This window comes from Chaetodon trifascialis, chromosome 13, assembly GCF_039877785.1.
Source record: "Chaetodon trifascialis isolate fChaTrf1 chromosome 13, fChaTrf1.hap1, whole genome shotgun sequence".
Lineage (NCBI taxonomy): Eukaryota > Metazoa > Chordata > Actinopteri > Chaetodontiformes > Chaetodontidae > Chaetodon > Chaetodon trifascialis.
The window spans coordinates 1,880,779-1,906,517 of record NC_092068.1 but is presented as its reverse complement, the minus strand read 5'-3'; the positions used below and the strand labels follow the sequence as shown (position 1 = coordinate 1,906,517).

The window sequence follows — 25,739 nt, the reverse complement described above, 5'->3', positions numbered from 1 at the left end:
TAACAAAGTAATACAATGGGTTGCTGACAAGATTCCAGTATTATTACAGTGTAGACAGAGCTTTATAGATAAAAATTTGATTTTATCATTTACCCTTGACTTCCCCAGTTCTTCTAACTATGCTGAACCACATTCCTCTCTACTCTCAGTATGTAGTATGTAGGTGTACTGCGTGTGTGTGTGTGTGTGTGTGTGTGTGTGTGTGTGTGTGTGTGTGTGTGTGTGTGTGTGTGTGTGTGTGTGTGTGTGTGTGTGTGTGGTTTCAGCCGGCAGTTTTGGATTTTTGGTCTATTTCGGCATAAAAGTGCACTGAAAGCTCGCCACCCCAGACCTGGTCAACTCTGGTCAACCAGCGGAGTCGTGCACCCACGTCACCAGCACCTCACAGGCAGGTTTCCATAGTGTCTGACATTTCACTGCGATCAATAATTAGCAACAGCCACGATTCAATTCAACTGTCTGAGTCAGCACATACAGTCAGACCTAAATTTATATATTTTGATCAGTATCTCATCTGACCACATCACAAGCGCTTTTGGCACGCATAATGGTAACTCAACCTGACCAAATGTACACAGGTGAAACAGGGATGTCTGGTGATCTGTGACTCAAATTGCCTGGTGACAAACGTGTATGCCACTTTCCCCGGGTCAGCACATGACTCGTTCATCCTCACGAATTCTGGCATCCCTACAGTCTTTCAGGGGGACACCCCTCTAGATGGGTGGCTGCTAGGTGATAACAGCTATCCACTGAAAATGTGGTTGATGACACCATATATCACACCTTCAACAAGATGGCAGCGTGGTTTTAACGGTGTTTTCAGCAGTGCTCGGTCAGTCATCGAATGCACATTTGAGGTTCTCAAAATGCGTTTTAGATGTCTGGACTGGACAGGTGGTTCATTAACATACAGCCCTCAGAGTGTGGGTGCATTCTTCATGGCATGTTGCGTTTTACACAACATGGCTGTACGACGTAGATGTCACTATGAACTCACAGAGGACACATTAAGGGACTTAAGACGGAGAGAGGCCGAACTGCATGTGCCGTGTCAACTGGGAGAGCAGCAGAGGGAGCGCCTCGCCGCCCAGCTTTGTCATTATATGAGTATTTGCGGTTACATCAGTTCAAAAAACATCTGACGATCAATAACTTTCCACACTAAACAGATAGACAGTATTGAAATAAATTTCACGAGGACGCAGATACTGCCACTGCGAGCCTGGACCTCCCGGACCAGAATGTCAGTCTCCTCCTGGGAGAAGTTTGGGTGTCGGACAGTTTCCTGCGTGAGCCTAGTCATCCTCGAAACTTGCCATGCGCCTTGCCGGCAGCGTTTTTAAAGGTGAGGCGAGGAGCTGGTGTGATTGGTGAAGATTGGACTTGGCTGTGTCAAACCCACTCCATGCCTTCTCCCCTCCCTCCTTCCAAGTTGCAGAAGGAGGAGGAGTTGCGCCAGCGGCGCAGTGCACAAAAATACCAATGTCCGCGAAGCGGACCTGACTTTGCGCGACGCAGGCGGCAGAATCGAAAATAGAGCCCTGTGTGTGTGTGTGTGTGTGTGTGTGTGTGTGTGTGTGTGTGTGTGTGTGTGTGTGTGTGTGTGTGTGTGTGTGTGTGTGTGTGTGTGTGTGTGTGTGTGTGTGTGTGTGTGTGTGTGTGTGTGTGTGTGTGTTTGAATACTGCATAGCAGCATTTTGCTGTGCTTTGCATATGCTTGTGTGAATATGTCTATGTATAACTGGGTACTCAAAATAATACCAGTGATTTAGACATGTCAAGATTTAAAAAAAATGTAAAATATCTTGAACAGAATTATCAATTGTATGTAATGATATAATATTTATAACAGTAATAATAAATACAATCAATGCATATAACAGAGAAGAAAGAAGAAAAGATCAATAGAAGAGAGAATAAAAAAGAGTAGAGTAAGTGTAATTTGTCTCAGTGTGTTAGAGAGAAAAGAGCAAAGAGAGGGCCAGACCCCGCAACTTCAATTGAAAGACAGGGAGGCGGGAATACTATGCCAACAGCCCTCCCACACACACATTAACAGGAGTGAGTCATAACACAAATTGAGCCAGGGAAACCAGTCAAGTTTCGGCTTGTGCAGGCAACAGTGTGTCCTCACCATCAGAAGTGTAACACAGTTGTTGGACAAAGTGTGGGATCAGCAGCTCGTCTGTGTGTCATTGAGCTTTGGGATCACAGTGAGTATTGTTCTCCTCTCTTTCCTGCTCTGTAGTTGTGTGAAGGAACTGCTCTGTGTCTGGTATTCCTTGTGTGGTATTATTCCCACTGCTTTGTTTTGCTCTGTCTGGTACGGCTTGGACTCTAAAGGTTCAAAGAAATGTTGTGTTACAGTAGTTTAGTGCTTTTTTTCCTCTTTGTTGTCTCACTCACCGGAAAAAAGCTCCCCAACAGACTGAGCAAGTGGGATTTATAGTTTATTTTGAGGTTGGTTTAAATTGATTAACTGATTTGTATTAAGTCATCAGGAGTTGATGAACGGTTGATCATTTTTCAATACATTTCTTTTGCTGCAACTCACTAAAGTATAGCACAGTTTCAATTGAATGTATAAAATTATCAGTTATCAAAAGAACAGCAGCAGATAAACAGCTGTCAGTTTCATTGTTGGTAGGCTTGTAATGTAGGTACGCAGAACATTGTGCAGTACCAGAGGTTTGGGGGATACAGAGAGAAATTCTTGCTGTTGGAGTTAAGTATTGTATATGATTAGCAAGTAATCTGATATACACAAAGCTATATGTCAGTATTGGTTCAGCTGAATTTCAGCATTGTATAGGGGCAGGTGAAATATTCCGATGGTGTTTGCTGTTTCTTTTCCCCAATCTGAATCTGAATCTGCATCTGCAGTCAGGGGCTATGGGGAGAAGGATTTGTATCTCATGTCTGTTTTAGGCTGCTGCCAGTAATTGAAATATGTCGGTGATGCCCTCACAGATGAGTTAACATGTTTGGTGGAGCTATTTTCAGATAAATCTTTGTCAAGAATGATGGTGCTATTTTTGAATGCTTACTTCCTCTTGTTTGGTGCTGGTGTAATGTGCTTGGAAACTTTAATGGTCGCAAACAATGGATTTATCATACCAGTGATACTGTGAGCTGGACCAGTGTTATTAGCATGGTTTTGGTAATGATCAACAACTAATAGACTGTAAAGGCTTTCCAGGTAGAACATGCTTGAATTTATGTTCTCTCTTCCCCCGACATAGACCACTGCATGAAAAACCACATTTTTGACCCGTAAATCCCCGCGAAGTTCGTTGATTTTCGGCGATTTATGGCAAGTTTACGGGGAACTTCGCCGGCTCCGAAAATCGTCGGAAACAAACCATCTGTCAGCGCGAAGGTGCGAATAGGTCTAATTAGCACATGAATGCTACCGACGTTGATCTACTCAGGCTGGCCTGCTGACTTCACAAACAACCATTGGATGATTCCACAGGCATTTTAAAAGGAAACCATCATGTGATTGGATGACAACTCTGCTGCTATTGGTCATCTGTGTGCCACAAATAATAATAATAATAATAATAATAATAATAATAATAATAATAATAATAATAATAATAATAATAAATTCATATATTATATAATAAATTAATCTATTAAAAATAGTTATTATATTGTTAGATTTATGTATATATAAAATATAAATGACATACACTACCGCTCAAAAGTTTGGGATCACTTGCAAATCTCTTTGTTTTCCAAAGAAAAACACATTTTCATGCATTTCACAAACAATTTTTTCCATTTCACAAACATTTTTATCCATTTCACAAACAATTAAAATTAATCAGATGATTTTCAAAGAATGATCTACATTTTTGCATAGAGGCCTACCATCAACAACTGTCAGTCCTCTGCATCAATCTCCTGGTATGGCTGCTAATCCAAGTTAATCATTTTATAAGGCTAATTGATTATTAGAAAACCCTTTTGCAATTGTGTTGCATAGCTAAAAAACCGTTGAACTAATAAGGGAGCACAAAAGGGAGCATGGCATTCTTTAGGTTAGTTTATTGTCTAAAGCATCAGCAGTTGTTTGTTTGTTTACAGGCTCGAAATGGCCAGGAAGAAAGAACTTCCTTTAGAGACCTGTCAGTCTATTGTTGTGCTTAGAAAGGAAGGCTATTCAATGCGAGAAATTGCAAAAAAAACTTAAAATCTCTTACCATGCTGTTAACTACTCCCTTCAGAGAGCAGCACAAACTGGGTCTAACAAGGACAGAAAAAGGAGTGGGAGGCCCCGATGCACAACTGTGCAAGAAGACAAATATCTGAGAATGTGTAGTTTAAGACAAAGACGCCTCACAGGTCGTCAACAGGCAGCTGCACTAAATAGTACCCGTCAAACACCAGTGTCAGTATCAACAGTGAAGCGGCGACTTCAGGATGCTGGACTTCATGGCAGGATTGCCAAGAAAAAGCCATATCTCAGACTGGCCAACAAAAAGAAAAGACTGAGATGGGCAAAAGAGCACAGGCATTGGACACTGGAAGAGTGGAAGAAGGTGTTGTAGATAGATGAGTCCAAGTTTGTGGTCTTTGGATCAAACAGAAGAACATTTGTGAGACGCAGAACAAATGAAAAGATGCAAGAACAGTGCTTAATACCATCGGTCAAGCATGGTGGAGGCAGTGTGATGTTCTGGGGGTGCTTTGGAGGTGGTAAAATAGGAGATTTGTACAGGGTGGAAGGGACCTTGAGGAAGGAAAGTTATCACAAGATTTTGCAAAGCCATGCCATACCCTGTGGACAGCACTTGACTGGGGCCAATTTCATCCTACAACAGGATAATGACCCAAAACACACCTCCAAAATGTGTCAGCAATATTTAAAGAATAAGCAGTCAGCCAGAATTCTGACTGTAATGGAGTGGCCAGCACAGTCTCCAGATCTGAACCCTATTGAGCTGTTGTGGGAGCAGCTTGACCGTAAGGTACGGATGAAGACCCCATCAAGCCAATCCATCTTGTGGGAGATGCTCCAGGAAGCATGGGGTGAAATCTCATCAGATTACCTTGAAAAATTGACAGCTAGAATGCCTAAGGTCTGCCAGGCTGTAATTGCTGCAAAAGGTGTTTTTTTTTTTTTTGATGAAAGCAAAGTCTGAAGTACACATTCATCATTTCCATTAAAATCATTATTTCTAACTCTGACAATGTCATCATGTCCTGTTCATTTGTTATATTTCCTATTCAGACTAATCTCATGTATGTTTCCATGGAAAACAAGAAAATTTCCAAGTGATCCCAAACTTTTGAGCGGTAGTGTATATATTTTATTTGATTGATGATTCATTGATTTATTTGGCGATCCACCCTCTACATTACCACACAGTAGAACACAAAGAACACAGTTGACAGAAACATTTTGAAAAAAAGTCTTTAATGAAATCGTGACACACACATTAACAAGGATCAACCAAGTAAAATCAGTGACTACAGGGGAAAAAAAGCAAGGAAATGTGCAGAAGGGCTCACTGATAAGAGTCTGGGTTGGGCCATGCCGCTGGTCCATGGTGCATGAAAAAGAGTCTATGAACAGTTGAACAGTTGAGTCAAGGCCTTTGGAAATGCTTCTTTGCTGCCTCTGGGTCATACTGAGTTGGCGCCTGTCGCTTTGAAGGGGACTCGATGCGAAGCCTCTTGCGGTGTGTCGCCACATACTTTGGGTCGCTCTCCAGCCGATCTTGCAGTGGCAGAGTTGGGAGAGCTAGGACACTCCTTCTTGCTTCCAGCAGCTGTAAATACAGGTATTAATATAATATTAGTACTGCTAAGAAACAATAACACATGATAACATATGTGAGCATGTTTGTCAAAAACAATGCAGCTAATAAATAAAATTCAGCCCATTTTTACATTGTTGTGAAAATAAAGCGGCATTCATGGGACTCTTACCCGCTTCCTTCTTTGTCTGCTGCGAGCTGAAATCTTCACAGCTGCTGCCTGAACTGAAAGAGCTGCCTGGGCATTCCTGAAGCTCCTCCACACCATCTCATAATATGTCTTACAGGCCGCTGGAAGAAAATATATATTGGTTTGAAATAATTAAGACAGGCTTCAGTAAAAACAACAACAAGAAACAACAGAAAGGGTTTAAAAGACTGCTGTCCACACCATCCATGTCTGGACTACCAGTTAAAGTCACCATCAAATATGATGTCCCCGTTTCATTGTGGGGCGAGTTTAGTCTGTAAAACACAAAAAGTACAGGTCATGCAACGTTTACGTTTACTTATATTCTGCAGAATATTTCCTGTGCATTTTGTTAACTTACCCCTGCTCAGGTTCATATCGCCTGTCGTGTCCGTCACTATTGTGCAGATGTCGTACCTTTTCCTTTAAAATACAAAATACATTGTAATGTTAAATGTAACGTGAACGATTACCAAACGTTCAGAACGTAGTGCAATAAGAATAATAAAGGTTTGGCGCCCTAAAAACTGCACAATGTGGTACTAAATGCTAACGTTATTTACGTAACTTACGCACCCGTCTCTTCGTCTCCGCAGCTGCAGTTCGGTCGGGGCTGCTCCTCCAGAGCGAGCAGTCTGGCTTTTGTCAGGGCCATTCTCCTCGCCAACTGCGCGATCAGCTGCGTTAGCAGCCGAGACAATCCACTGAAGACGCAGCAGTTTCTTCTCTAAATTGTTTGGACTTTCTGGATATGGTCCTCCGCAGCCAGGCCGTCCACTCGTCGCAGAGGAGTGCCTTCTGGGATGAAGTGAAGACGACGTCCGGCCATTGTATGAACAGAGTTAAAGTTTAGCAGGACCCGAAACGTAACTGTTGTAATCCAAGCTCGATTCTGTTCACAGACGCGCCGAGGTCGTTTTCTGCCGACGTCATTGCGTCAGAGGAAGCGTCCAATCATATGCGAGGTCACGCTCTCGGAATTTCTCGCGAGACCATTTTTCATTTATCATTCATCTGGTGTTGTGGTGGCAAAATGCGAAAAATTGTGACCAGTGTCCAAGAACTGTAAATGCTTTAATTTTCACAATTTTGATTTAGCAATTTAAGTGGAAAATTGAAGACCTTTGAGAGTCAGGACACTTATCCTGTATGTAACCTATAAAATTATTTAAACACACTTTTAAATCCTCATGAAAAAAAAAAATCTTTGTATTCTGTAGGCACAGAACACACACACACACACACACACACACACACACACACACAAAATCCCAATTTGCATTTGTATAGCTTTGCAGCATTTACATTCGCATTTTAACACCTCGTGGTCACAGTGGCTGAGGGAGAACTTCCACAGCAATTTACAGTGACGGAAATTGACGGAAATGTGACTTTTCATGCAGTGGACTGCAATTAGACTGTATATACTAATAAGACTATAATTATTTACTTCATGTGGCATATCAAGCCAAAATAAGATGTGTAACAAACTGAAAGTGCTATATAGTGCAGTTTATGATGAATATATAATAAATGTATAATTAGACCTCTAATTGTTGATCCTCAATAGTAATAGTGAAAATGAGTGTGTTCATGATTGGCTGAAAATAACTGAAATTGGTATTAATTAAAGGGGACCTCCAATTCCAGAAATCAATTTTACACTTCAAAGTTTGTTTCAAGGTGTTTAAGAGTTCTGCTGCAAATGTGAAAAAGATGTATGAAGAATTTTGTGGCAACAAGTGGAGCTTGAGTCACTTGAATCAGTGTTGGCTGGCTGATGACTACATGTTTTGAAAATGAAGAAGAAATAAGTGAGCTTACCAGATCTCTGTAGCCCATGCCTTATCTCTGCTTGAGGCAAGAGGCTGCAGTTTACATAAGCTGCTACTAGTACACCACATTGTGGGTACAGTTTTGACAAGGAGGACAATTGCATGGAATAACAAAAATGATATCTCTGATTCTGTTGCATCCATTTCTGTTCTTTTTTAAAAACTGTCCATTGTAAATCAGTGGAGTACTCTTTTAATTAATTGTCTGAATTGTCTGAAAGCTACTGAAAAGGCATCTCCCTAATCTGCGGTTGAGGTTTGGCCAAGCTAATGTTGGCTTCAGTCCATATACTATTATGTTTTGTGGCTCATGGCATTGCTAACTCCAGGAATGAGACAGGGCCCAAATTTAATTTTGTCACGTACATGTTCTATCATTCCCTGCCCACTTAATAAAGGTAGAATATTTCTCAATGTCTCACACAGGTTTCTGGGACACTCAGTCCCACAGGAGGAAGAGTTCAGTCTCCTTGCCAGGAATAACTACTCCTGGCAGACCACCTTCCCTTGCCCAGGGACCAGTGTCCTTGGCAACCACCCTAGGGGCCCCTCTGCTTCAAACTCGCACTCCAGCTGAGCTTGAGTGTTGCCAGTCCAATGGAGCTCTTTGCTTCATCAACCCCCTCTTCATAAAAGTTCACCAACCAGACAGCGATGGCCGCACTTCAAATCCCTCTTGGACTGCAAAGCAAGGCTTGAGGGAGGAACCTATTAGCAACAATATAGTAACCATCAACAAGGACGCTCAACATTCTTATAGAGATAGTCAACAGGTCTGTAGCTCAGATCAAAGTGACAGCAGCCAGTCAAGTCAAAGCAACCTGCAGAACCTTGGCAGCAACACAGAAAGCGAGTACAATAACACTGACACCAGCAGCAGCAGTCAGAAGCTGAGTGCTGCAGACAGTGTGTCACGGCCCCCACCTCCTCGTCCACCCCGACCTCGCTGTGTTCCACAACGCTTAGCCCCTCTTCTCCGACAGAGCGGTATGCCAGAGAAGATCTCTTGGATCAGTGTCTCCAAGGAGAAGGTGGACGAGAGAGAAAGAGGCAGCAGCCTACTTTCTCGTCTGGGCTCCTCATTTAGCACCAGTCCCTCATCCTCCCCTCCAAAGCGACTCAGCATCAGCTCCCCCATATCCATCCCCCGACCCTCCCTGCCCATCTCTCTATCATCTCTCTCCTCTTCCCCACGTCGGCCCAAGGCCTCACCCTCATCCAGCCAGGAGGATGCTCAGTGCCACTTGGCACTAGAAGACCAGACTATTGAAAATGCCCTAATTAGGGCCAAATTGTCCAAATATAATGCTATCAGAAGCCCAACCCAGGACTCCAGCAGTCCCCCAGACTCTTCACTGATGACAACAAGCAAGCTGGCAGAAGTGACAGGAGGAAAAGAAGCAGTCGAGGAAAGCACTGGTGGCGGCCAGCGGCTAAGTGACATGAGCATTTCCACAGATTCCTCGGACTCTCTGGATTTCTCTCAGTCCTCAACCTTCTTCCTTCCTCTTCTGCATGACCCCAGCTTCCCCACTGTGGCTGACTTCAACACCCACCTCCCCCTCTCTCTCCCACCATCCCACCTGCCTTACTGTGGCATGGAGGATGACGATGATGAAGATGATGAGGATGAAGAGGAGCCCGACCATGGCGTCGGTCTTGAGAGCGATCAGGACCAAGACCAGGACTTGACCATGGTGCCACCGGGCCACTGGAGAAAGCGTCGTCCTAGTGCCAGTGCTTTGGTCTTACAGAGGGCCCTGCGAGGGCATCTGCGTAAGATGAGTGGTGTTTTCAACTCGCTGCTGACACCTGAGAAGAGGGCGATCCGCAGGGTGGTGGAGTTGTCCAGGGACAGAGGTTCGTATTTCGGTTGCCTGGTACAGGACTACCTCAGCTACATGGGAGAGGGTGCAGGCACCCAGGCTTGGCAGGGCTATGCTTCCAGACTGGAGCTTCTGCAGACTCTCCGGCAGTTTATTACTCAGATGAAAAGCTACCTGCGACAGAGCTCCGAGCTGGAGCCTCCAATTGAGAGCCTCATTCCTGAAGACCAGATCGGTGAGTACCAAAAGAAATCTTTCACTCAGTTCTGTTTTGTCACCCCTGTTATTTCACTGCAGTTACTAACAATGGCTTGTGTGCTGCAAGTATAACTGATACCTCTCTCGAGACATTTTCAGATTGATTCTTTAAATTTAGTAATCATGGATCTTTGGTGTGTGCTTAAAAGTTTGGTCAACTATTAGATTACTGCCAACATGCTGGGACTGCTCGATTGCAACATCTCTGCCTTTTAAGCATTATGACCTCATTGTCAACTCAGCAGGGAGGGTGTTTGGAGCAATTTTTGTGTGTGTTTGCAAATAATTCAGTGATTATTTTTAGGAAGTGTGAGGAAAATGTTTTTTTTTTTTTTTTTTCACAGAAACACTGGGTCACAGAAAACACGTGTAATGCAGAAACAGCAGTTTCACTTCGATATTTTTTCCTTGAGGACATTGAAAAGCACATTCTCACATGTTTACAGCTGGATGTGTGCATGTGTGTTAATGTGTATGTATGCATTCCTGGTGAAGCCAGAAGCCATGACCATCAGGTTAATTTAAGTGCATACACCACCACCATGCATTGTCGTGTATGATGGTAATTCAGTATCCTTTGGAAAAACAAACCTTTTGAAACCGAGTACAAATATCCTGTAATTCAGTGCTAGCATGTGCATTTCCCTATTATTGCCTTTTATTTTATTCATCCTTTGCATCTTATAATACTATGACAGTAACATGAAAGGGGAATCCAAATACAGCCACATAGATACATAGTAAGAGTACACACACACACACACACACACACACACACACACACACACACACACACACACACACCTGCCGGAAGAGCAGTCTGAATCATTTAGGCCAAGATTCAGTGGCTGCATTAGACTTTGGACAGAGTAACATGTAAACAGAGAGCACAAAGAGCGTTTTATGTGTGGAGGAAGGGGCTGGTTGAAGCAACCTGTTTCTACTGGCTCCGTTCAAAGGGATATAATTATGAAGTCATGAATTAGGTGAAAAACTGTTCTGCTTGATCAGTAGTAATCACATAACATAAAACTTACCTTGAATGCTCACATTCACTTTTTCCTGTTAGCTCTTTAGACATTTTTGAGTTGTTAGAAAGATATTTTTAAATGAGATTTTTGCTAAACTTATTATAAAATGGTATGGTGGCAATGCCAGCATCTGTTATGTGATCTTAAAAGCACAACATTTTTATTAAAGGGGCTCTTCACCAATTTTACACATGAAGTTCAGTTTACTCATAAGGAGAAACACTACTGAGCATCCAAAAAACACATATATAATGTCTTCTGTGACTCTCAAGGGAGCTTTCCAGTGTCTGGAAAAACACAGTGAATCACCTGAACCGAACAGCAAATGTTCCATCACAGCATTTGCTAGCTGATGTAACATGTTCAGTTCTGAACATCCGCTGTGAGAAGGTGTTTTACAGAAAAATTTCTTTTGACACACAGGAAGTAATACTCTTTATGTCAACAATGTTCAGGATTTGGGGATAGTTAATTAAAACTGACTGTCAACTAGTGACCTGCAGCCCGCATCCAGCCTGCCAGAATTTACCATCTGTCCCACAGAATATTAATGAATTCAGAAAATTCATGCATCTAATGTTACTCACCAATGGAAGAAGCCTTCTCCATCCTGAGAGTGATCGTTTATTAACTTGCCGACCCTACCAAGGAGCCAAAAAGTTTGTTATTCAGAGTCCACCTTTTACAGAATTGGATTATTCTCCATCTTCATCCTCTCCATGGACCATCAAACCACCTACTCCCAGGCTGGCCATTCCCCAACAGCATCACAGTGGTCGGAATATGGAAGTGTAACTCTGTAGTTGTCTGTAAATCACAAAGCTTGTCTATTAAACAAGAGACAAGAGGTGTGACTTATTTGCTATTCTGTTCTGTCGAATCTATTTTCTATTTATTAGTAGTTGAACTGTTGGTTTTGTACTAAGCACTGACTGCCTCCTTGGTGGAGGTCTGATCAAAAGGACCACATGGTTTGATTATACCAACACCCTTGGCTTACTTTGCTTGTGGAGATCACTGTCTACACTTAAGAGACAATCAACGATGATGTGATCTGTTTTGTGACAATAGAAATATCGTATGTGGACCTGCTTTGAGAAACACACCTTTATCTACTACTAAACCATTCAAAATTATATTTAATTCCTGCTTAACTAAAGACTATGGCTCAGGAATGTAATGTGTAGCAATTGCCTTCCTACAACTATCAAACTGTTCCAAAGTAGAATTGTTCACAAAACATTCCAAACTAAACAGTCATATTCCGAACAAGCCCCTAATTAACGTATGTATCATCATGTTTGCATTAAATTTAGAAAAAATTTTTTAGAAAAAGTGAGATTTGTGCATCCAAGTGTTATCTCTCTTGCTGTTGGCTATCTAATTAGGCACTAAGCTGACATCTAGTAATAGTGAAATATCTGAATGGAAAAAAGACAAAAATTCAAAATGCAGCTCTACTTTTTCATATTTGTAAATGTATATCACATGGTGTGGTTGCCGTTTGCTTATCTTGCCTGTTTTCTGAATGGCCTATTTTTCACAAGTATGGCACATACGCAACTGTTTTAGATACAGAGTATTTTGGGGTGTTAGCTTCAGAGAGTGTTTTTCTGTTCAACTTCTTTTGCTCTCTCTCTCTTTCTCCTCTCAATCCAGTCACTCTCTCTTCAGCTCTCTGTGGTTTGAATTACTGTAACAGTATTTTGGGTTTTTAAGTAGTATTTAACATAAATGAAGGATGGGTGATTGGGAGTCATGATATCTTCACACACAATACCATCACCTAACTGTTTTTTTAATTAAGCATTTTTAGAGCTGACAGAAACAAAAAAACAACTAATGTGCAGAAATAAGGGGAAACATAACATTAGGACATCTGTGAATAATAATACTCAATTTCAGTTGAAATAATCACTGAGTTTCAAATAGAGATGCTGTTGTTTTTATTGTTCTGTCTAGAACTCAGATTTTTAAAAAAAAAATTGGGGGGGAGGGGGAGCAGAAAAGACTACCGTATATTCTATATGATATGTATTCTATATTAGAAACACCTCTCAATATAATGTGGTCCAGTTCAACACCAATGCAAATTACAACTTCATTAGTAACATATAGTTAAATAAGAATACCTCTCTGATATTGTCAATCCAAACTGATCATTATTATGTTTGTAAAGGCAGAATTCATGGCAGAGCTGTTGTATTGGATAACACTAGAATGTACAAGTGTACCTAATGAAGTGGCCAGTAAGTGCACAACATATCTTCGGGTGAATTAGACCTTTGGGGGAAATGTTACAAATCAATGATTTATGGCAATATTGGATTTGTATAAAGTTATTGCATCACTGTGGTGAAGTATCTTAATTTGTCAGGTTCACTAAAAATAATTAACAGGCTGCTGGCTGTTGTATTGTATTTACTGTATAGACATGAGACTGGTATTGATCTTCTCATTTAACTCTCAACAAGAAAGTGAATGAACTAATTTCCTAAACTGTACCTTTAACAAATAAAGCCGATAAGCAGTTGCTCAGTTGATTAAGCAGTATCACATGAGAGGGAGTGCTGTTGTGCTGAATATCAGCACTAGTGTGATTCAGTTTTAGGCATGAGGCTGCAGGCCGAGTGCCGCAGACAATCACATTGTTAGCTGGTATAAACTCTGGGTCCTGCATTAAGTTCCACGAATGGCTAACCAGAGGTTCGTTTTCCTTCCCTTCATCCTCCTCTGAGTCTGATGACCATTCATAATTCAGATCAAATGTTGTGGAAATATGTCCATCTTTGCGGTGCAAAGTTTGGCACAATCTAAGATAGTTAACAACTGATGTAACGTTAATTAATGGTTATTAGAACGCCTGTACAGTGGAGTGATAATGTCAGTAAAAATTCCCAGTGCAGTTGTACTCTATATCAGCACTCATGGAATGTCTCTTGTCCAATCAAATTACTTGGTTGGAACTAACTGTTGTATAATGTTCTATAACATTCACATGATATGTTGATATTGTGATATTAAATGTCATATACCCTGATAGAGGATTTTATTTATTTGAGCTACTCCAATCCATTTAGTAGATGTAGAGAGAATAAACCTCTTAAGTGTGGTTGCTCCGCCTGGTTTGCTCATTTGCGTGACCCAGCAACAAGTAGAATGGCTGTTTTTCAGGTGAATATCATTGAAGCAGGAAGTAAGTTATCTATGTATCAGGAGCGCTTCTTGGTTCAGTGACAGCACAGATGACCACACACCTTGTCCTGATTACACCAGGCAATTTTTACTACAAGGAGACACAGTCTCATTGTCTACGTGTCTTTGCCATTCTCTGTTTTTTTTTGCAAGTGTATGGGTTTGATGTGTCTTTACAAAAATACAAAGGTCAAGGCAGCACAGTTCTTGGCCAAACTGTAAATTGCCACAGCAGTGATGGCAAAGAGGGACAAAATGAAGAGTAAGGTATGTTATGATTGCCACTTAAATGTTGAAATTCACTTCTACAACTGTCAAGGACAAGATATTTGGTTTAAGACTAGAAGTGGTGAGAGAGGATGTTTATAACAAGCGGGGAGAGGCCCTGTTTTGTGGCAAGAGGTCTGTGTGTGTGTCTGCGTCTAATTGCCTGTTTTGTCTTTCCTTGGCTGATAAGTTGCCCTAAAGCAGACTGTCTCCTCAGTCTTTTCAACCATCTTTCCGCGATACAACACAAAAATAAATGGTCCTCGGTCCATGAATTCACTTTGAAGCCAGAACATCAAACAGAAATCGAGAGAAGTCAGTATTTACTTTTGGCCATTCCACTAGAGTGGAAAATTTATGAACCACAGAGAAACTCTTGCACTCTGACAACTCAAGATGCACGACTTTAGTTTGACAAGCCTAATTTGTATGTCTGTAAATCTATACCTATCTCGCCTTTAGAATTACATGAACATTAAAATATTGGAATATTAGTGCTGTGCTCCCTGTTCCCCATTTTTAATCACTTTAACAGACCTGTGGGGAGTCCAGTCCCTGGGGAGGCGCCCAGGGGGCATCCTTACCAGATGCCCGAACCACCTCAACTGGCTCCTTTCAACGCAAAGGAGCAGCGGCTCTACTCCAAGTCCCTCACGGATGACTGAGCTTCTCACCCTATTTCTAAGGGAGATGCCAGCCACCCTCCTGAGGGAACCCATTTCAGCTGCTTGTACCCGCGATCTAGTTCTTTCGGTCATGATCCAGCCCTCATGACCATAGGTGAGAGTCGGAACAAAGATTGACCGGTAGATCGAGAGCTTTGCCCTCTGGCTCAGCTCTCTTTTCGTCACAACGGTGCAGCAGAGCAGAGCAAAACAGCAAATCCGTGCACTGGAGAAAGTGGAATGAGTGAAAATTATTTTTCCTTAAAGAAATTCTAAAGTAGTCTGCATTTATTTTCCATCTAGTCTATCAACTAATTGGTTAATTGACTATTTGCTGCTAAATTGAAACCATTTGATAATAGTTTTAGGAATTTTTCAAGCAAATATCCCAAAATTCACTGTTTCAACTTGTCTAATGTTATTATTATTAGTAGTAGTAAGTTTATTTATAAAGGGACCATGTACAATAAAAAACATAAATGTTCCCATTTGATGCTTTGTACCAGAGTTAGCTCAGAGCTAATTTACATCTGCAGTCCCTTGGCAGGTCACAAGTCAGACATTTGTTAAAAAGACATCACAGAGAAATAGCATTAAGACAGTAAACAAACATCACAGAAAAATGGCAATAAGACAATGACACAAAACTGTACAGTTGGGTGGCTTAACTGTACAGTTTTGTACATATATACACAAACACTATCACGTACCCACTCAGAGATACACTCACATACAGAAACACGGTCATACAGTCATATTTAAAAAATCAGTGATTACAGAGTTGAGTGTCTTTCAGTAGATTTTTGAGTTTGTTCTTAAAGCTTCCGATAGAATCACAGTTCCTAATGCTGTCGGGTAGAGCATTCCACTGAGTTACAGCTTTTACAGAGAAAGCTGACTGACCAAGAGCAGAGCGGCGAAAGGGCACAGAACAGTCTCTTGTTGATGATATTCTAGTGGATTTTATAGACTGCTGAGGAGGTAGATTAACAAATTAATGCAATGGGGGAGGAGCCAGACCATTTAAAATCTTGAACAGAAGACACAAATTAGCAAACAGTTTAACATTGTCAAAGCTAAGAAAGTGATGCTTCTGCAAAATCCTGCAGTGGTGAAACTGCATAGATTTCCTGTCCAGGGTTTTTAAGGTTTTTTTTTTGTACAGAGATTCCAATGGTTTGACGGTTGTTTCTCCAGCTTGTCCCTAACAAGTGATACAATACAATAAGTGAGAAAGGATCATAGCGTGCATCAACGTCTTTGCAGCATCCATTGAAAGAAATTTATTAAATTGTACCTGATGGTTTTGGTCATTTTTTTCATGTGACTTAAAATTTAGATTTGAATCTATGATTAAGCCAATGATTAAGATATTTAGACTCCCTCACAATTTCAATCTTCTCTGCTTTTATGAAAATGCTGCCACTGGAAGACCGGTTGGTTTTAGAGAGGAACATACCTTTTGTTTTTCACTCTGTGATCCTTTCCATAGCAGCTGTTAGCTTCTTGGCCGCAAGTTTAGCTGTTTTTGCATGTGTATATAAAACAGTATCGTCAGCATACATTTGCAGATCCATGCCTGGACATGCTTGTGGCAGGTCATTTATGTCGAGACAGACAGGGGCCTAAAACAGAACCTTGTGGCACACCCATTTTACTTCATAATCATCTCCAGACTTAAAAATAGGGGTAACAATGGCCTGCTTCCAGGCACTTGGGAAAATACTGTGTTCAATAGAAAGATTAATTAAATGAGGTACTAATTTGTTTTGGTGTTTTTTAATAAACATGGAATCGAGCTGAAAAACATCTTTCGATTTTGAGTTCTTTAGGGAGCCAATGATTTTATTCACTTCTGTAACATTTGTTTGAGCTAAGACAAAAGCTTCATCGGATGAAGAAATGGGTGAAATATCCAGTTTCCCTCCAGTGAAGTTTCTCCCAAGCTCATTAACAGAATCAATAAAGTAACTATTAAAAGTAGCAGCAATAGAAGCCTTGTCATCTGTCAGAATTCCATCAATTTTCAGTTGAAAATTGTCAGAGATGAGTGGCTCATTCCTTGTCAGATTATGGATACCCTGCCATATCAGTTTACTGTTACCTTTAGCATTGTGTAGAATATTAAGATAAACAGATTTAGCCTGCCTCAGTTCATTAATTACCTTGTTCCTTAGGCCTTTAAAAATCAGTATGTCTGTGTAACCCCTAGTTTTAATTGCTTTTTTTAGTGCAGTGTCCCGATGCTTCATGAGTTTCCGCACATTTTCATTCAACCAAGGCAGATTTTGTTTTTTACATTTTTTCTGGATTTTAACAGTAAAACGTTCCCTCACAGAGTTGATTTTATTAGTAAACATATTGCAACTGCTCTCCAGATCATTAGAGGCTTTTACATCATCCCAGCTTAGATCAGTGATTTCATTGTCAAACACTGCTTGTTTACTTTTAGGTATACAGTAAACATCTGTTTGAGATCTTGGGAGAAGTCTAAACCTCTTTTTAGTCAATTTTTTAGCCACTAGGGTCAAATTATGATCCAACAAGCCAGTAATCAAATTGTAACCTTTCGTTATTCTTTCTGGTTTATTATAAAAGATCAGGTCAAGCTGTGTGCTAGTTGTTTTTGAAATTCTAGTTGCACCTTTAACCAGCTGATCTAAATTGTATTTGTCTGTCAATGCCTTCAGTTTTTTCCTCTTTACTTCTCCCCCGTCTCCCCAGTCCAATCACCCATAAGAATTAACTCTTTGCTGTGATTACATTCTCTGAGGATTTCTGTGAGCTGGTCATAAAATGTGTCATTTGCAGAGGGGGGTCTGTACACTCCAATGATAGCAAAAGACATTTGCTGGGACAGGATAATTTTCAATTCAACATATTCCAGTGAGGTAACCACTTTAAAAACAACTCGTTCACACTGTAACTTGTTTCTCACGTATATTAACACCCCTACCCCCCTACCCACAGGTCTGTCGTGTCTAAAACACTGATAACCAGGCACCATGAATACATGAGAGGGAGTGGAAGATTGGAGCCAATGTGTATTTGCTGCTTTTTTCAGTTCCCTATTATAAATTGAATTTCTTTGACATTTTAGTGTTAGGTTTTTACTGAATTTACAGGACCCAAAACGCCAGGTGAAGACAGATGAAGCAGGTTTTGGAAAAATAGTAGAAGTATTTTATTGAGTAAAAGGTAATGACTGAGTTTAAGCAAAGCCTTTAAGTCTTTAAATGGAGCTGAAGGGTATACGGATCCAGTCCCTTGGCGAGAGTAGGTAGATAGATGTCAATTGATGATTGAGTTCAGGATGCCAGTCCCAACCTACTGACCACACCCTGCAGCGACACAGACACAGACTAGATGGACAGGGGAGAGACAAGCAGGAGAAAAAGGAGGGGAGTCTGCAGATCTCCACATATGGACTTTGTGTTACAGATATATTCAAAGCTGTAGTAGGTAAGATCGAGAAGAGAGCAGACTTAGCCTGAAAATTTGAACCAACACAAGTTCCACGTCACTCCCCCTCCCTCTCCGCTGCACTCATGCCCTGCCTCCAAGCCTCTCCTCCCTGTGGCTGCTGCGCAGCTACAGTGACAACCAGTAACATTAGCCTTAGCATCAGAAATAAGCTAACTCTGCCCAGTCGTACATCGCAGTCACTAACACACCGTACGCACTGCGGAGTGTTACTATACCATATTAGCTTTATGGTTATTTGTTGTCTTACTGCTGTCTGGGCATAGGGACAGTTTTAGCAAATATGACAAAAAATTACTTTTACATACTGCAGCTGTAATTATTTTCTTAATTTTTTAAAAATAAAATCATTAATCAAGAAAATAATTGGCAGCTCTCGTTAGTGCTGTGCGATATTACGATATATGTCGTAGTGCGACAGAAAAACGCCTACCGTACGATATAATCCTCTATTGTTTATATCGTAATTTTAACGTGTAGGCTGTGGTTAGCTCAGCTAATGTAACTGTAGCAACGCTACTGCTTTGCGGGAGCAGTTTACGTCACCTGCAAGAACTCCGTTACGGCACTGCTAACATTTTCAGCCATGCGTGTGAGAGCCAGCGGGAGCGCAGACGTAAACAGCATAGCAGAGATAGAGAGCACAGTGGACGCTGAACCAACAGAACCCAAAGATGAATTGGTGCTGAAAAGAGGGAATAGAAACTCCATTGTTTGGCACTGGTTTGGATTTAAAAAGGCAGACACCGACCAAAAAATGGTAATCTGCAAAACATGCCGCCAACAAGTCGTTACTAGCGACTCGAACACGTTTAATCTTTTCTATCACTTAAAGACATGGCATGAAGAACAGTACAGAGACAGCATTAAAATGCGACAAACTACTAAAGTTAAATCACGAAGTGATGAAACTGATTGCACTACCAGATATTTTTGAATGATATTTGTCCATTTGATATTTGTGTTTTATTTATTTTATTTTTAATTGTTTTTTAATTGTCTAGTAACAAAACAGAAAGTAGTAACAAAAAGAGGGACTCTGGCACTAAAAAAACTTTTTATTGTTTTTTAATTGTCTTGTCCCTTTGTATATAAAATATGTGTTTTATAAATAAAAGGAGAAAAGATCAGAGGAATTGGCATTAATTTCATGTGTGTATATATAGAATTTTAAGTAAAAATCCTGTATCGGGATATATATTGTTATCAGGATATAAAATTACCTATATCGGGATATAAATTTTTGTCCATATCACACAGCACTAGCTCTCGTACTGTCTAACAAAATGGTGACAGGAGAAGTTTGTGAAAAAGCTTCATGCCGATTTAAACATTAAAACTCAGTTAAATCTGTCAGTATGTCGGTGGCCTCACATGTTTTGAAATCAGTAAAGATTTAAAAATCCTCTCATTTGCATCAGGCATAAGACCAGCAAGGAAGGTGGAATTCAACAACTCATAATGAGGGCAGCTGTGGCTCTGGAGGTAGAGCGTCATCCACTATCAGAAGGTCAGTGGTTCAATCCCTGGCCCCTGTAGTCTACACGTTGAGTTATCCTTGAGCAAGCTGCTGAATCCGCAAATTGCTCCCAATGCTGTGCCATTGGTGTGTGAGCGTGCATGTCAGTGGTTATTGCTTGTAATGATTTGCCTTTTATTGTGCTTTGTGTGGTTGGTAAGACTAGAAAAGCACCATTTAAATGCAATCCATTTACCATTTACTGTCAAGAATGACTGAGACTGATTGAGTGAATGGCAGATGCTGCAAAGAAACAACTGTGTCTGCAAATGTGCTTAGCTGAAAAAACTGATGACTTCATTCTTTTCTGGAGGAACGTCAGCAACGCACACACACCCACACGGGCCTTATTCAGCAGTGCTATGGTTTGGCCTCCCTCTCTGCATCCATCCTGTCTGTATTATAACATGGTTGGTGTTATTCAGACTGCATGAGCTGAGCTTGTAAAAGCTGATGTTGACACTGTCACTGGGTGGATACACACCCTGCTCTGCTCTCTGGATTTCTCTGCTCCAGCTGCAACAACACACTCAAGTGTCTTGGACGTTGATGAATAGAGATGGTAATCAATGAGAGCTTGGGTTTCATGGCTGACAATGCAAGAACAATAAGTCGTGATCTCACCTTGACAGTCTCCAGGAAGCTTGTAGGTCCTGACTAATTTAGTTTTGGTTCACATTGTCCACAACAATACTAATGAAGATGTTAACCTAGATATGGTGTGTTGCCTATAATGAAATGACCTCAGAATAGACAGCCATTAGGCAGATAGACAACAAAAAACTTAAGGCTACAGTGCTGTTAACTGAGGGTTGTATTTAGTTATCTGCAGATATAAAACAAATGCAGGAGGGGCAGATCACGTCCTTCATGAATGAAAATATCTGGTCACGGATATAACTTGATTGTCAGCAGTATTTCTGAGGCTCTTCAATACACATCCAGTAGATAAAAGTTCAGGGTCTGTGGTTTTTAGCTGTTGTGATTCCCAGCTGCATCTGCAGCTCTGCAAATTTGGTGAACCACAGTGTTGTTTTCAGCTTTATTTAGAAGTCTTGTATATGTATTCAGCCTCTCTACCAGAGTTCTGCCTCTTCATGTCTATCACATGTATCTTTAAAAAGTAAGAGAACATTAGTCTATCCTTCGTAAGTACCTCTTATGTTATTGAGTTCAGCAACAGCTCACTGTGTTCCTTTTTAATAATGAATAAAAAATGAAGCAAAACAATTAAAAATAAAAGTGCATGAATAAACAGTATGTAAACTAAATACAGAAACAACACAGCTGTTGTGAATTCATCTACTTTCTGTAGCACCTTTGAATGTTGTCTTAAAGCCAGTGAAAACTTGGTGGTTTTTATACAACAACAGCACAAAGTTAAAGTTCCCAAAAACAAAAAACAAAAACATCCTAAGTTATAACTTACTGAGAGTGCAACACTCAAGTTTCAGGACTGTGTGGCCTGGCACCATGAGCAAATGCCTGTCTCCACATTTTGATTGAAGGAGTGTTAAATGCAGATTTGTTTGTAATGTTCAAATCTTCTTGGTAAATATGAGATATGTTCTCTGGGTCTTTAATGTGTATGCTCTGCTGTTTTCCTAGCCCCAGTTTTTGCCTCTCATGTATTTCCATTACATTTAAGTCACAGAGCCAAGGAACTGTTTTTCTGAAAGACAAATGGCTGCCATAATTTGAAAAACCCAAAAAGTTGCTTAACATCACTCCCTGGTTTTCTGAAGATATTTCTAGAATCCTTAATGATTCAAACATCTGGATAAATGAATCTGCCCTCCACTGTGGCTCAAAACCTTTTTATTGCACAATGAACAGAATTGTTTTTTATTTATTTTCACAGAGCCAGATGCTCAGCTCTGTGACTGATGAAAAAATAGTTGAGTTTGAATTGGCTTTGGCCTCAATAAAATCTTAGCAATATTAATAGTAGTGTTATATTTGACAAACTTTAAACAAATCCATGAGAAACAGCTCATCTGTTTCCTCCTCTCCCCAGATCGAGTCTTGGAGAAGTCCATGCACAAGTGTATGCTGAAGCCCCTCAAGCCAGTGGTGAGCATGGCCCTACAGGAGTTCCAGGTGCACAGTGGTGAGTGGCAGGAGCTGAAGGAAAATCTGTCATTGGCCAAGGCCCGGCAGCCACAGGAAATGGGTGTGGCCGACACACTGGCTCCAGACCTCATGGCCATAGAGAAGATCAAGCACAAGTTTCACACCATGAGTAAACTGTACTCCCCTGAGAAGAAGGTTGCCATGCTGCTGAGAGTCTGCAAACTCGTTTACACCATCATGGAGGACAATTCAGGTGAATTTTGTACCAATTTCCAGCAATATATTAACCACAATAATCCTCAAATCAGTTCTGTAAAAATTCAGAAATTATGAAATTGAAACTGGATTTCACCACCGTGGTCTTTCTGCCTCTCAGGTCGTCTGTATGGTGCTGATGACTTCTTGCCTATGCTGACCTACGTCTTGGCCCAGTGTGACATGCCCCAGCTGGACAATGAGATACTGTACATGATGGAGCTCCTGGACCCCTCATTGCTCCATGGAGAAGGTCTTTTACTTTAAACTGGAGAGCGTCCACCATAAACACCCTACACCCTGATCAAGATGCAAAATTCTTTGAGAACAATACAACTATATTTAACCCTCTGCCTCTGTGTGTTCATGTCCAGGTGGCTACTACCTGACCAGTGCCTATGGAGCTATGTCCTTGATCAGAAACTTCCAGGAGGAGCAGGCAGCCAGAGTGCTGAGCTCTGAAACCAGGGACACACTCCACCAGTGGCACCGCCGACGCACTACCCAGCACTCTGCCCCGTCTATTGATGATTTCCAGGTAAAAATATTGCAGACTTTGCCATACATTGTCATCTTTCACATCAGTAATGTTTTCGGTGCTCATTTTGGGTTAGGATGAGATTACAATATGAGGTCCCTGAAGTTGCTCCTGTTGGTTCTACCAGAAAGGAGACCTCACTGTCTACTTCAGCTGTAGATTGAAAACTGAAAGGCTTTGTTTCTTACATCAGGGCTACAAAGATTGTTGTATGGTGTGCTCTGATACAATGTATGATTTAACAAAAATTCCAAGTTCATCTTCAGGTTTAGTGTCCTAGACCAGAAAGCACCCAGAAATGTGAAGTGTGTGTGTGTGTGTGTGTGTGTGTGTGTGTGTGTGTGTGTGTGTGTGTGTGTGTGTGTGTGTGTGTGTGTGTGTGTGTGTGTGTGTGTGTGACAAAGCTAGAATGTTTTTCAAAAGGCCTGTGTACACTGAGGACATGATGAACAAACAAAATGAACATGTGAGATACCCATCTGCAAATATTTCACATCAAATATTCATCATTCATTTGAAATGTGATGCGATGTCCTTTACACACATGATTGCTTCCTGCCTTACTCAGAAAAGTCATGTTCTGATTTTTTTTTATTTTTAATTACATTTCTTTTTCACCATGTAATATTCATGGTCTGCGTGATTACTGTGACAAAAACAACAGTCTGAAAAAAAATGTATTGATGTGTGAATTAATTGCATTAAAAAAAAAAAAGGTGGATAAAGGCCTAAATTGTCTTTTTTCTCTCCCTCAGAACTACCTACGGGTGGCACTGCAGGAGATGGACAGTGGCTGTACAGCCAAGACTCTGCCGGTTCAACCTTACACCACTGTGGAGGAGGTGTGCCAGCTGTGTGCCCAAAAGTTTAAAGTATTAGACCCTGAAAACTACAGCCTGTTCCTTGTAATGGAGGGCAGCAGCCAGCAGCTGGCACTTGACACGCACCCTCAGAAGATCAAGGCTGAGCTCCACAGCCGTGCACAGGCTACTCCCTTCCACTTTGTCTTTCGCCGTGTAGCCAACAGCAACACCTCATCATCAGCTCCACTCAATCCCACACACAACTTGAATGACCTCACTGTGACCTCTGACCTCCAGGCCAACCTGAATGACTTCAGCATGGACCTTTCAGCCCCTTCCCCTGAGAAACAGCTCCTCAGTCATGCCCCTGAGGTGCATGACTGAGGAGCTGAATAGGATCATGAATGAATAGGAGCTGAATAGGATCATTGTCTCCCATCATTGTCTCCCATCTGTGAAAGTACTTCGCACATTATCTCTACCAAACGTGCTTCCATGAGACTTACAAGAGTATTTTGACAGGGTTCAATTGGGTAAAACGTTGTCATGCCACAGCCTGACTTCTCCTTTTGGATGACATGTCTGTCTCACAGAACATCCACTCACTGGAAAGTTCCATCTGACAGACGCGGGTGAAAGAGGAAAAGAAGAAAGCAGGAAAGGAAGTGAGAAAGACGGGGGGTGGGGTTTACTTCCATGGCTCTAGATTTGGCATCACAGCAATGCTTTGCTGAACACAGCTCTGAAGTGTAAACATACATATATAATGTATATTTAAAAAATATATATATATATAACCTTAAAAACAAACCCTAAACAACTACAATGTGCTGTGGCAAGGTCAAAAGAAAAGAAACATTTTCTGATGTTTTTGCTAGCCTGCCTTTTCTGTAATCCAGTACAGTACAGTATCTCAAATCTACGCTGTGGCGACTAGCTTGTGTTTCACTGATATACCAGCATTATCAATTGATGTCAAAAAATGAAGCTTTGCTTTAATACATTTAATGGCTGTTGAGTTCTATTGGAAACAGAACATGAATGGCCTATGGGGCAGTATACCTTACAGCAAGTACTCTGCAACTGTGTAGTTCTTCCTCTTTTCCACATTAAAAGAAAAAGAGCATTACACACAAAACCACAATAAATCTGGAGGCATGAAAAAGAGTACTCCACTGTTTAAAAAAGGTTAGAAATTGACATCACATTATCAGATGTCATCTTGTTTAATCCATACAATCTTCTTCCTTGTCAAAACCTGGCACAGACAGTTCCGTCAATTCTGAGATTGAGGTTTGTAATGCTAGTAGTGGCTAATGTAGCCTGGAGCCTCAAGCAGAGACAAGGAGTGAATGACCGAGGACTGATAAGCTCATCTCTTTCTAACTCCACACACCCAGATTTTTCCATCCAAGGCCAACTCCAATGACACTTTGAGACACTTGAGGACATTTGTTAGCCTACATACAGCTCCTTCTGGAGACACAAAGAGAGTCGTACTTTCCAAGACCTAAATACAAACTTTCCCCATTCCCCTTTCAGAAATAAACTATAATTTTAAAAGTGTGGTGCAAGGGAAGAAAAGATTTTGGCTTTTTCTTTGAATATTTGTTGGAATGTCAATGGCTCCTTTTCTGTGCTGACTTGAAATTGGAAAATAATCAAAGGACAGTGTATTTCTGTCCCTTTTAAGTAACTATTGTCTTTAGATTATCTTTGTCAAATATATGCTATCACTCCTGGACTTAGCCAATGATTGATGAGCCACAGCCAATGGTGTTTCCCCTCTGCTTTCAACATGCAGCATTTCCTGTGCATACAGCTGTATAATTACATGTATAGCCCAACATTATCAGTGGAGGGTATAATATATAATATGGCAATTTCATATGAGAATCTCAAGGATTGACATTTTAACCTTCTAGTTTGTGTTTAAGTGTAATGTAATACATTTGTAAGTCTGCCAGTCTTTAACAAGTAAAACATTATGTATTTAGTGACTATCATGGAAAGACAAAGATATGTGACGA

The 25,739-nt window shown here is 40.9% G+C and overlaps 1 protein-coding gene across 1 annotated transcript in view; it reads left to right on the top strand.

The window, feature by feature from the left end:
* LOC139341475 (ras and Rab interactor 2-like) overlaps positions 1-24,093 on the top strand; it is an 80,818-nt gene extending 56,725 nt beyond the window's left edge. Inside the window, exons 8-12 of the mRNA XM_070978025.1 lie at positions 8,223-9,857; positions 22,058-22,366; positions 22,490-22,621; positions 22,743-22,906; positions 23,662-24,093. Of these exons, the coding sequence (XP_070834126.1) occupies positions 8,223-9,857; positions 22,058-22,366; positions 22,490-22,621; positions 22,743-22,906; positions 23,662-24,093 (2,672 nt within the window). The remainder of the gene's footprint in view (positions 1-8,222; positions 9,858-22,057; positions 22,367-22,489; positions 22,622-22,742; positions 22,907-23,661) is intronic.
* Positions 24,094-25,739: the final 1,646 nt, after the last annotated feature.